This window comes from Falco biarmicus, chromosome 7 (assembly GCF_023638135.1).
Source record: "Falco biarmicus isolate bFalBia1 chromosome 7, bFalBia1.pri, whole genome shotgun sequence".
NCBI classification, from domain to species: Eukaryota; Metazoa; Chordata; class Aves; order Falconiformes; family Falconidae; genus Falco; species Falco biarmicus.
In genome coordinates, this window is record NC_079294.1 from 35,964,714 (window position 1) to 35,977,975 (window position 13,262).

The 13,262-nt window shown below is 41.8% G+C and overlaps 1 protein-coding gene across 1 annotated transcript; it reads left to right on the top strand.

Annotated features, from left to right (window-relative positions):
* Positions 1–578: 578 nt before the first annotated feature.
* On the top strand, positions 579–12,329 carry DLK1 (delta like non-canonical Notch ligand 1). The gene is made up of 5 exons (XM_056347245.1): positions 579–763; positions 1,585–1,648; positions 2,085–2,215; positions 6,943–7,084; positions 11,359–12,329. Exons 1-5 carry the CDS (start codon positions 697–699, stop codon positions 12,095–12,097), a joined length of 1,143 nt encoding a protein of 380 aa, XP_056203220.1. The 5' UTR covers positions 579–696; the 3' UTR covers positions 12,098–12,329.
* Positions 12,330–13,262: the final 933 nt, after the last annotated feature.

Consider the following 13,262-nt stretch of genomic DNA (forward strand, 5'->3'; position numbering starts at 1 on the left):
AGGGCAGCTCGAAGGAAAAGTCAGACAATAAAATGCAGGATTTAAATTGCTTTGTGGTGGAAGTAACGTTTTTCTTGATCTCTTCGGTGTATGACAGACTGTTAAAGGTGGTGTGTGAGGTGTCTTAGTGTTGGGTCGGTTAGGGTTTTTTCAGCTTCTTAGCCTCGGAAACATAAAATGTTTTACTTTCCTTGCTTTTGCTGGGGTCTTTCCTGAAGAAGCTGGAGCTCTGATGTGAACGAGTACGGAGAGGAGTCTTACGATTGCTGGAGACAAGCCCCAGATAAGCTCTTCTTGGGCAGCCGGAGTAAGTTTTAAGATCAGAGGCGCGCTTAACGCACCAGGCACACCACCGCCGGGCCCCGTTCGCCCGCGCCCTCCCAGCCTGCCTGACGGCGCGGGCCGGGGCGCGCAGGGTGCGCGGCTGCTCGGGGCCGGGGCGCGCAGGGTGCGCGGCTGCGCTCGGCCGCCGACAGGGGAGCGGGCCGGCAGCGGCGCGGTGGCCCCGTGGGCAGGTCCCCTCGCCCGCAGGCGGAGGCGGGCGGCCCTCCCCTCCGCCCGTCCCTCCTCCCGCCCGCCCCGTCGCGCCGGAGCCTCGGCGGCGCTGCGGGCGAGGGGTGCCGCCTTCCCGGCCGCCGCCACCCGGCTCGGAAGCCTCTCGCTCTCCGCCCGCCTCCCCGCGGGGTCGCCCCGGCCATGGGGCTGCGCGCCGCCGGGCTCGTCGGCTGCTGCCTGCTGCCCCTCGTCCTGCCCGCAGCCCCAGGTAACGCCGGCCGGGGGGGCGGCGGGGGGCCGGGCACCCCGGCGTTGGGCAGCGGAGCGGCGAGGGGAGGCCAGTTGGGAAAGTTTTCGGAGTTTGCCGGGAAGCGGCGGCGGGGACCCGGGGCAGCAGCCTGCCCCGGCCGGGGGTGCCGGGGGGCTGCGGGGGCTCCCCCTGGGCACCCGAGCCCGTGCGCGGGATGCTGGTGGCTGGTGGTGACGCTGCAGGGGAGCGCTGCTTGATGCAGATACTTGAAACAAACAAAAAATGCGACCGAGACCTCTTTGACTTACGTTATTCGTGCATGGTTTAATGATAATCGCGGTATTTTGGTGTTTTTTTTTTTTATCCGACGTAGGGTCGAAATGAATTCAACGCTTTTACTGTAAGTTGTTTTAAATGGATTTTCTAAAGGTAACTAAACACTCAAGGTACCTTTGTGTTTCAAGTCGTTCTGAAACGGTGCATTTGGAGTGGCACGTTGTGAAATGACATACAGGCATCTGTTCTGAAATGTCCCTTTTAAAGTAGTGTATAGGAATATTACACGCACTTTGAGTATGCTGAAGTGACTTTGGATTCATTTGCAATTAAGTCTTTATGTCATTTTACTTATCCTACAGCAATGCTCTGTAACATGCTCCTGATTAAGTTCTAGTTAAAATTTTATGCTGCAAAAACACGTGTTTGAAGAAAAAAAGATCAGAGCATTATGCAGTGTGGGTTCTTTTAAAACATCAGTAATGTGTATTGGACGTGTTGTGATTTATTTTTTTTCCCGAGTCTGATTTTTCTGGTTTGATATTATAAATCTCTTCTTCCAGGCGTGAACTGTAAAACTGGCTGCCACCCAGAGAACGGATTTTGTGAATTTCCCAGTGAATGCAGGTAAGAAGATGTCAGACAGGGCTATTAGCACAGGAATAGGTGGCTTTAATAATTCATAGTCCTGGTAAAACAGACAGACGCTGAAATGATTTGCCCTCTGAAAAAATGGAACTGTAATGAAACAGCACTCTATTAGGATGCAGTAACTGGAATCATAGAATATAGACATCTAGGTGCCTTTTTAGTCTACTTCTTCCAATAAGAAAAGTCTTTACATTGATTAGGATTTTTTTTTTTTTCTCACTGAATGAAAGTTTTCTTCACATAAACCGCTGCTGGTATCCCAGAAGCAGCAATGGTATCTTTTTGTTCAAATGTGCTGCACAGTCCAATTTTATATTCCAAAACTTTATCGCACCTCAAAAAGGGGAACATCCTTGTACTTATGTTTATTAAAAATAAACTATGCCTCTATCTTGTCTTTTATCTCTTTCAGGTGTCAACCCGGTTGGCAGGGTGCTCTTTGTAACCAGTGTGTTCCTTTCCCGGGGTGTCTGCACGGCAGCTGTGCCAAGCCCTGGCAGTGCATCTGTGAGGAGGGCTGGGTTGGCAGCCTCTGTGACACAGGTTTGCACATCCTTCCCTGTCCTTGAGCAAGTGAGGTGAAACAGCCCCATCTGGTGCTGGAAACATGCAAAAGGCCTTCTGGAAAACTCATTTTAAAAGATTGAATGTTAGTGCCAGGTAATAAGGGGATTCTGGGCAGCAGCACATAAACCCGGAACTTTTATAATGATTTAGACAGAAGCGCGCAGTGTCTTTTGTAAGTGGGCATATGTTTGAGCAAAGCGTAAGCTCATCATTCTATTTTAAACATTGATTATGGTGGACAAGGCCAACAAGTAACTGCTCCCTCGTCATATAAGCCCTTTCTATAAAAATACGTGTTGTCTAATATATATATAAAAAATTGAAATATTTATCTAGCACATTTTATATATATATATATATATATATACACACACTACTTTCCTAATACTTCTTGAAAGGAAAACACTGTGCTTTTGTCTTCCTTTACTTAACCCGGTGATGATTCGGTGGAGTAGCATTAGTATGACTGAGAAGGTCTGCCTGGACAGGCTGCCACTTCCCGCTGGGCTCTGAGGGGTAAGCACAGCTCTCGCGTGCACTCAGTCACCCTTTGCCAGTCAGAATGAGCCAGCCTAGCGTAAGCAAGCTGAAGAACTGGCCTTTGCTGAGCTGGTTTATTTTGGCTGACACAGGCAAATGTTCAGCCAGAGATCTGAGGGGGCTGAAACCCTACGAGCATCCAGGAGCATGCACCTGTTCAGCTCATGTAGCTGCATCTGGAAGAGGACAGGTGTGCAGGGCCTCATGCTCTTTGCATGTCTTTCAGGCTTTTGTTGTTATACAGCTTATAATTTATAGAGCATGCCTGTGTTCTGCCAGTGCATACCTAGAGCTGTAATTAATGATGACACAGTTTGAACCAGATAAAATTTTCAAGATGACTAAAAGACTCAGAAGATTTCAGGTAGTTCACATCCTTGCAGTGACATGGTCCTTGGTGCAAGGTACTCAGGTACTCGTATAGCTTCTCATCAGGTTTTGCAGCCCATACCCATGAACTGAACACATAAGCATAGACCGGCTTCTTAGTTTAAAGCTGGTCCTGGTATGTTTGCAGGAGCTGCGGTAGCAATGGTGCAGATGTGACTGTAAGCTCTTAGAGGTGGTGTTCTGGGCACCTCTCACAAATGTGTTTGTACCTGAGACAGACACCTAGATTCTCATTACAATTGGTGAGGAGGAACGGGTCCCTCTGTCTGTGATCTACAATCGTAGGTTTCTAAAACTAGACAGAACAACCCCCCACGGCCACCTGAGGAGGCTCAGTTCTATTGCTTGTTGATGACTCCAAAGAACCAAATTTTTAATGGTACCATCTTCATATCTAAAGATTCCTGTACATTAATATTAAGGTTTTCAAGCTGGGCATACTTATAAAAGCTGTAAGCGCCTAGCTGAATTTCTGATTACTAATATATCTTTGCAGTTCTGAGCCTTGCAATGTTTCCCTCTTGCAACTGGCTCCCAGGATGCAAAACAATGCTTTGGAAATGGTACCCATATCTTTACAGAAAAGTATTTATTTTAATATATACTCATTAAGAAAGTTCTATAATACAAAAGAGGTATCCTTTGTTGCTACAAATTGTTATCCTGACCCAATAAAGCAGTGAAACCACAAATGGGTTAATAGGTCAGCCATTGATCTCAGCATCCTGTGCCAAAAAATTGGTGTCAGTTTCCTGGCTCTATAAAGTCATTATAGGCTGCTATAACTCATTAACAGGTACCCTAAATGAAACTTGAACAAATTTCAAAAAAAGAAGGCTTTTGAAGCCTCCTACCCTTTGGGGGATCACTGGCATATACACATAACTTTTTAAAATATTGAAATACAGATGCGTCAGTTTCTTACTATGAAGTACCAGACTCCTTGCCTCTCTCTTCTAATACTGAACTTTTGTGTACGATGAGAGCAGGCCACAATTGTTATATTTTCCACATGCATATGATATTAAGTGCTATTTGTTTAGCTACTGGAGACAATTTTTAGCTTCAGGTGTGTAATGAAATAAGGCATGTTAGAAAGCTACATGTGCATTGTTACTGCAGAAGTTGACAAAGGATCAGGAGTAATGCAGTTTTGGTATTCTCTTGAAATTCTTCCTTTTTGCTGCTATAGAAAGTTTAATGTTTGCCAGGGAATTTCTGGTATAGACACTGTTTTAATGTTGCCAGCTACACAACTCATAAGAATGACAAAACCTGGAATGAAAAACTGTGGGAATGTCTGAAGTTCTGCAAACTGCTGCAAACAGCTGAAATATTTGTAAAATATAGACAAAGTCTCAGCAGCTTATCTGCTTGCTAAGCATGGGAGGAAAACAAGATGATTTGGGCTGGTAGTGTATCTCTTTCTGTTTTCTAGAAAAGTTAGTGTACGGTCTCCTTGGCTGGGATCATGGAAGTTCCTTTCTGGAGTAGTTTTAGATCATCAAGTGGTTTGCTAATGCCTCTGCGTAGCTGTTGTTTTTACTGTGGGCAGCCTGGTTCTCAGTTCAGGTCAAAAATGACATTCCCAGTAATTTAGAAGCATGCAGATTATAGGTTGGGCTTGATCCACTGTAACATGTAGGGCAGGATCAGTGGTATCATTTACGACTATTATTGCAGCCACATGGACAGACTTAAAAGAAAGATATCTCTGAATTGATGTTAGTGTTAATGCTGCTGGTTAACCTCTTTGCAATGGAGTGCACCAACCTGCCTAACTGAATACCGTGGCATCTTCTCTACATTCTACAAGCCTGCAGAAACACAGCCTTGAGATTTGGTGTATGGACACCTGGAACCCGGCTGCACAGCACAGTCTCCCTCTGCAGCCAACATACACTTCACAGTACAGGAATCACATCAAACACTGAACATAACAAAGGAAAACCAACTCAGTCAATTTATTTCCAGGAAAAAAATGACAACCCAGTCAGAGTATATGATCAATGTTGCTAAATTTGAGATCAGTCATCTCTGCCATCGTGTCATCTCTGGCTGTGCCTGCACAGTTGTGTTAATGGGCCCCTGATCTCCCACATGAATCATAGCCCCAATTTGGCTAAAAAGCCAACAAGTAGCGTGAGCTCAGAGTATGCTGTGCTACATGTCACTTGACTCCTTTGCCAAGGACATGTTGGTAAGTTGTCATCAGAGTACAGGTGGAGCCTCAAAATGCCCATGCCAGGCATGCATGAGACAGGGTTTAGAAATTCTGCTGTGACATAAACTACTGGCTGTTCCTGCCTTGTAAAAACACTCAGTGATTGCTTCATCTACTGCAACATGGCAAGGTAGTTTTATGCAAATATTAATGAATTTATTGGTAGTGTGATTGCAGCCATTCATACTACTTGTGTAAATGTTCTATATATTTTTTTTTAATTCTCAAAATCATTTATCCCTTGAAGTGGGTAAATCACTTGGTTGTTGGCCTTTTGAGTGGTAAACTAGAGAAAACTAGAGAAAATAGATATTTGAGGCTATTTATGTATTATGTTCTAAAAGGACATGTTCCAGCAAGCTTTTAAGTTGTGTTTTAAAATTATATCCCCGACATAAATTACTGACAGTAATGTATGTGTGCATATATACATACCTATCCATATATATATTTCAGAGTTTCCTTGTTCCTGCATCAGAATTTGTGCTTTATTAATTGCCTTCAAAGCCTGTGAAAATAGGTGGCAAACAACACTGTTCCAAAAACCATTCAAGGTTATTTTGGTCCCTGTGCAAATTGGAGCTTACACTCAAAGTGCATGCAAAGGGGTTGTTTTGCGATGTAAACAGGCTAATGCATAAAAAGACAGAGCTTCTTATCCAGGGAAGATCGTATTTGAAAGCTAAGGCTGTTGAAATGTTTTGCTGTGGTTAAAATTTTGCAGTACCTCATGATATCATCTAAATTTCATGTTATGTTGTGGGAAGTAAAACATAAATGCCCTTAAATCCCTTTTCATCTTCTTAGAAAGTGTACGTGGGCACATGTGTGTGCAAGGCATCAGATAACCTCCAGTCAGCACTTCTCTGCAGCTGCTCCATTAGCTGGCTAAAATGTGCACTTGTTTGTTTATTCATTTTTAATTATTTAAAAAATTAAATAATCATTTGAGTGGGAAGTGGCTCAGCCAGGAAATTGTGAAGAAAATGAGAAGTGTGACTTTGGGTCCAGACATCATACAGCTCTCTCTTCTGGTACAGTTCTGTAAGGGTTGGAGGCAGCCCAGCCAAAAGATGAAATTTTAAGAGATTTTTTTGTAACTTGCTGATCTCTGTTATTATGAAGTGTTTGTTCATAGCACATAATGATAGGCCCTGGGCAGGGAGCGGGGAGAATTCCCAGTTCCTGATTGCATTATCAGAATTCTGCTCACGGAGAAGTCAAGGTTGTAAAAGGACGACTAGACTATGTAGGAGTTCTTTGTCCCATACTCATATTTTATTGATAATATTACTTATTTACAGACTGGAACAATTCAAACATATTTTACAAGTGAGAGCTAAGAAGAGAAAAACAAGCTGAAAGTGCTTGCAATAGCTGAACAGTCCATTAAAACTCCATTTTAACAGAGGGAAGACTAAATAACAATTTCTAAAATGCAGGATGAAGGACCATTAAAGCTGTATTTTTTTATTTGAAGTATTATATACTGCTTGTTGACTCTCATTAGATTAATTAAGCATTGATTTTTATATATTTTTTTAAACAGATATTCACCCATGTTCTGCAAAGCCCTGCACCAATAACTCAACGTGCATAGAGACTGGCGATGGAGGATATATTTGTCTGTGTGCCCAGGGATTTACAGGAAAAAACTGCCATCTCAAAAAAGGACCCTGCATTATTAATGGGTAAATATTGATTTCTGACATGAATTTTAAGTCCACGTTCCTACTGACTATTATTCAGAATTGTTTGCTAAGCTAAAGTATCTCTGTGCTAAAATATATAAAGCTTCTCCTAGTTGTTGGTATTTTTATCAGACTTTACAAATCTGATCTGTTTGTATTGTAGAGCTTTACAGATTATCAGCTTGAGTTTGTGTGCAAAATTTGATATTAAAAGTGCTAATTTGCACATTTCGTTGTGATACATTTATGCCTTCCCATGATTTTTGTAAACAAACTTAAAGTAACCTCCCGTCCTGTGTTCTCTAGTGAGAGATAACTGCATATACAAACCACATAGAGGAATAAGAACAGTAGCCAACGCACAAGCTGTCTGCACAAAAACATCTAGTCCACCAGCTTGTCATTTTTCTTAACTGACATATAATGGTATGTCCGGAGTCTACTGAAGGAGATAATCTCCCTTCTACCAGAACAGTGTGTGGGAGGCCATTGTTCTCCGTTTTCTATGTGGGACATCAGGAACAGCGTTGCCAGTAGGTTGAAGGATGCGATCCTCCCCCTCTGCTCAGCCCTGGTGAGACACATCTGGAGTGCTGGGTCCAGTTTTGGGCTCCCCAGTGCTGGAGTGAGTCCAGCAGAGTCGTGACGATGATTAAGGGATGGGAACATCTCTCCTATAAGGAGAGGCTGAGAGCTAGGTTGTGTAGCCTGGAGAAGTGCAAGCTCTGGGGGAACTTATCCATATGTATAAATACCTGACAGAAAGAAGTGAAAAAGGCAGAGCCAGACTTTTCTTAGAGGTGCCCAGTGAAAGTGCAAGAGGCAGTGGCCCCAGACAGAAAAATTTTCACCAGTATCACTGGTAGATCTGCATGAAAAAAGGATGGCCTTTCACAGTTAAAGAAAATGTGCACTGGTGTTTTTGTGAAATCTAGAAGTATCTGCTGCCTTCTAGCTCATCAAGGATCTGATCCCATAAGCATACAGAACACCTTTCTGGTGGATACAAGCTTGGTAGAACTTATCACCTTAAAATCACATTTTTCTTTTTGGAGGTTGCCTTCTCTCTCTCTAGATCCATACTGGTACCCTCTGGTTCTCTTTTTGCTGGGCGATAGATAATTATGACTATTCAGATCTACCTTATGACTAAATCTTCCTGAAGACTTGTACGCTCTTGTTTAAGGAGCATTAACAACTCTCACTGTCTCTGGCAAGAATTGCATTCTTACAATTTCACGTTAGTGGATTTTTTTTGCCATTGCTTTTAACTGGGGGATAGTCACACAGTCCTGTCTGGGTTTGCTTTCAGCCTCTAAGATAACTGTTCTGATTTGTCTATTCCTCTTCACTGAAAATGAAGGAGTTTAAGTTCCCTGCAAGTCCCTTGAATCACATCCAAACTACTTGCCTAACATGGGGAGTGTGAATAGCTTGCTTTCTGTACTTTCATCTGTAGAGCAAATATTTCAGTAATTTAATGCAGACATATATTAACTAACCCAAAGAACAGGTGAGGTACAGCATCAGTGAAATAACAGATTAGTTCCATGAACTTCATTAAAACTTCATGGTTTTAAATTGCTGGAACTACATTTTTGTGATGGTACTCTGTGTTTGAACCAAATGCTTATGAGCTAGCCTGGAAAGCATGAACAATTTTTCTTAATGAAGCAACATACTTAGAACAGCAACTCTTTTCCTCTAGGAAGCTGTGTCTTTTTCAGAAAAAATGAGCAGTAGGCTCATGCTTTTAGTTCAAAATAACAACTTTTCTCAGCATAAGCACTCCATGTCTGCTAATACTTCACAGTCTACCAGAGAGTGCACCTCACATCCTGGAAAAAGACTTCATTGTATGATGTCATCTCACTCACATCTCACCTCCTCTCAGTTCACCTCAGTGGTGATGTTAACAATGTTGATACCACTAAGCATTGCCACTGGCTCCTTGGTTTAATATTTACAGAACCAAAACAACTCACAAATCAAAGTGTTTGTTCTAGCCTGTTTACAAAATCAGGCAGTTGTATCTACGTTAGTGATATCTGTGTGATGTTTTGAAGTTCTGCTCTGAAGCAGCAGCGAGTGGTACTTTCTAAAATGAAAGCAGAGTGTTTGGAAAGCAAAGTGGTACATCCGTGTTTCCACAACCAGCCCTTCGTGTACCATACCTTGCTGAACATATGATGAATGCCAAAAATGCAAAGTAACTAAAAAAGAATCTATTCAAGGAGATTGATATGCATAAATTATTTAAACATATTATAATGAGGCAAATGCAACTCAGTTAGAAATGAAATTTTCAAAATTCTGCATATTTCCCCTTATTTTTTATTGAAATTATTTACATTTCTGGAAGGTTCAGAAAAATCTTTACACTTTAAGTCTCCAGCAATTTCTTCGTATTTTCCTGGAAAGAACTGTAATTCAACCCAGCCATGAGGGTTCAAACTTCTACACATTGCCATACCTGAAACAGCTTGTCAGATTTTCCATGGGACCTATAAGGCTAATAGAGGGTACTAGACTGTCCAAGAATGCCATAACCACTCATTTACTCGAGGACTGTAGAACGACAACCTCCATATTTTGCTTAAAGCTGACACGGTGGCTAGTGATTGTGATAAAATTCCTTGTTGGCATGATCACTTCAAGTTGTCACCAAAAACTGCTATGTCGAAGTCCAGGGACAACCACACCTTTAGCTTTCCTGACACTGCTTCCAGACTTCCAATTTGTTCTTTCACTAGTTTTTGTTTTTTTTTTTTTTTTTTTCCAGCCAGCATGTATAGTGAAGGGCAATATAGGAAAACAGAGCAATTTATGTGAAAGCAGCAAAAAACAGGCAGATGATTCCTCTACCATGATATTCAGGCTCTCCTGAGTGAGAGTGGCCACCAAGTGTTTCAGTCCCCAGTAAAGCCAGATGTGCAGCAGTGTCTACCATAACTACTCCCAGAACAATGGCTTGGCATTTGAGAAACTCAGCCTTATCCTAACCGGTGGTCAGGGACCATTTGTAGTCAGAAGCTTATGACTCTTTCACAGTCATCTCACTCAGATCTTTTAAATCTCTGTGTCCCACCACGGAAATGGCCAAATGCTACTGACCACTGCATACGTGAAATGTCAGCATTCATGAAACTCTGATGTCCGTTACCCCTGGAACTTTCCCCTGGAGATGTAACACTTACTTGGCCTTTTCAACTGTGCACTGGGACTATGTGGTATGTCTTCAGAGATTTATAAGCATTAGGAAAAGTGTTGTTGTCAGAGAGGCTTGTTGGAAGCTTTGCCAAGTGTCACTCATTTTTAGAAAGTAAGTTTTAAAAGCTTTGTTCAAATATGAAGAACTGCCATGAAAGTGGATTTTATCTGTGACCCTGTGACCTAGGGTCCCTTTTCTGCCAACAGGGCCAGCTAAAGGGCCAAGTCCACATTGCACAGTTCCCATGAATGTGCAGGTTAATGCCCTTCTGTCAGTGGGTGGCCCGATCTTTTGACCTTACACTCCGTAAGGCACAGTTACATTAGAAAGGTAAAAAGAGGTGTCCCAGTGAATTTACATCACTTAAAACATAGCACCAGCCTATTAATTACTAATTTCTTAAAGGGTCTGCAGAAGTGCTTGGTTTCGTATGGTGCCATACTCACATCGCAGCTGTCTTTGCCAAGGCTGAAATTATCCCGTTTATATTTTTTATTATATTCATCAACAATTTTGGCTGAACAGAAACTTGCAGGAAAGTATCTGTTTGCTTCTAAATTTTTTGTGTTGTGGAACACTGAAGAAGTAGAATAAAAACAATCAGCTTTACATCTAGCTGCTATGGCAGTGTTTTGCTTTGCCAATACAACACATAAATTATCTTGTGAGTAATCAGGTGGAAAAAGAAGCAATACCGCTAGTGTCTTTGTTCAGTCTTGTCTGAACGGTTGCTCAGCTAAATAGCTCTAAGCATATGAAAACACTGCAAAGCTTAATTTTAATAAATATTTGAAATAGTTTAAAATCCCTTCACAGCTCTTCACATTGAATTTAAATACTGGTGTACTAATCCTGCCCGAAGGGTCAGCAGAAGATACAATCTGTATTGTGAAGCTGTTGAACAAACTCATTCTTGATCCAACTTCATTGACTTCAGTGGATTTGCATTTGGAATTGGCTGTTCTAAAGAAAACCAGCTTCTTTTATTATATAAAGTGTTTCCTAATAGCTTCTTTCATTGGACTTAATTCATTTCTGTCTATGTGTTTCTTATCTATTCTAGCTCTCCCTGCCAGAATGGAGGAACATGCATTGATGACAATGGTTTTGCACCCCATGCTTCCTGTCTGTGCCCTTCTGGTTTTGCCGGCAACTTTTGCGAATTAGATAGAGATGACTGTGAATCCAACCCGTGTGAAAATGGAGGAACATGTACAGATACTGGTGTGGGTTTCAGCTGTTTTTGCCCCCATGGCTATACAGGAAAGCTCTGCAGCAGCCGTGTCATATTCTGTGCAAGCGGCCCATGTGAGAATGGAGGGACATGCAGTGAACATCCCCAGGAAGGATTCAAATGCACCTGTAAGCCAGAATTCGTTGGTATGACCTGTGAACATCCCAGCAAAAACACAAGTCTTTCTGGAGTGAGTATGGAGGCAAAGCACAGGCAGAATTACAACCCACCCTCAAAAGCTCAGCACAGATCAGTACATCAACAAGAAATCCTGAAAATAACAGTGAAAGAAACAATCCAAAATGCAGATCCCTTGCTGAGCAGAAGTCAGGTGATATGTTTTGTTATACTGGGCTTGCTTACATGTTGTGTTGTCTTGGGTACAACTGGGATTGTGTTTTTTTCAAAATGTGAGATGTGGCTTGCTAATGCCAAATATAGTCATCTCCTACGCAAGAAAAAGAACTTTTTTCTGAAATCTAACAATGGGGAAAATCTCTCAGTTAATATTATCTTCCCAGAGAAGATCAAATTGACTAATTACACTAAGAACTACACTGCCATCTAGGCCCTTGAAAGCCGAGCAGCAACTTGCAACTTTTCATAGCAATATGTAAAATAGATTGAATTTATTGCCTGTGATTAGCGTCAATATTTGTGGGCACATTTCCAGTAGCTTGTGCTGAGTGATAATGAAGACATACAAGGTATCTATATTGCTAAGGATTTTTTTCATTTCCCAAAACAAAAGGAAAAAAAAAAAGATTAAAGAGCAGGGAATGTTAACTATTTCTTTTCAAGGCAGCTATTTTTTGTAAAATAAAAAGTAATTTACTACTGGAACTATATTGCAGCTTTCTTGTCTTGTGCACGGTTTATTTGGCAAATACGGTACCTGTAAATTACTCACTAACGCTTTTTTAAAATAAACAGCAGTTAAGGGCTATACTGGTTTATTTATTCATTTGTAAATGTTGTGCTACAGCAAAGTCCACAAGTGTCCCTTAATTCTTCTGCTGTGTGTGATAAAGGCTTCAGATATTGTTATCAACAGGAGCAAATTCACACTGATGTCTCACCTATACAGTCAGTTTTGCTATTTTTACATGCTTATAAAAGAGATTACTCCTTCTATAGAAACTTATAGGTCTTTGTTATATTAATTTCAGGTTAAAGGTCTCTGTTGCTTGCAATACTGTCTCCATAAATCATGTCATTTATCTATTTTAAAATGTTAGAAAGGTGTTCAATGTCTTCAGACATACTTTCTGTTTAGAGACCTAATAGAGATGTAAAGGATCCAATTCTGACTTTTCTATAACTATTCCTCAAAGAACTCTGCTGAGAGAAGTATCCTTCACTCCCGTGTCATAGGGAGAAATGAAAAGACAACATGTCACCTGAAAGAGGACAGCTGCTTTTAATTCTTCATTTCTGCTTTTTTCCTGTCATATTTCAAGGAGAGGGCAAGATTTTCAGGAATCAAAAGCAGCACTGGCAGACAGGCAAAGGCTCAGGAAAGCCACAAAATGTTAGGAGCCTGAAGGCAATTATAGGTGTTAACGTCCCTGAGGAGCCTCACCTGGCACCATCACCCACCCCCTGCCCATTTCAAGGGCAGCCCAGGGCTACTGGTCCTGCTATGAGCTATGCTGTAGGAGCACTGGTCTTCACTGCTGCCTGCTGGATGAAGCTCAGCCCTGTCCTGCAGGTAGCCTATCTGTTGGGTGATG

Coding starts and splice junctions, on each gene's coding strand:
- DLK1 (XM_056347245.1), top strand. CDS start 697: ATGGGGCTGCGCGCCGCCGGGCTCGTCGGCTGCTGCCTGCTGCCCCTC. Junction 764..1,584: donor CGTCCTGCCCGCAGCCCCAG/GTAACGCCGGCC, acceptor CTCTTCTTCCAG/GCGTGAACTGTAAAACTGGC. Junction 2,216..6,942: donor TGGCAGCCTCTGTGACACAG/GTTTGCACATCC, acceptor TTTTTTAAACAG/ATATTCACCCATGTTCTGCA.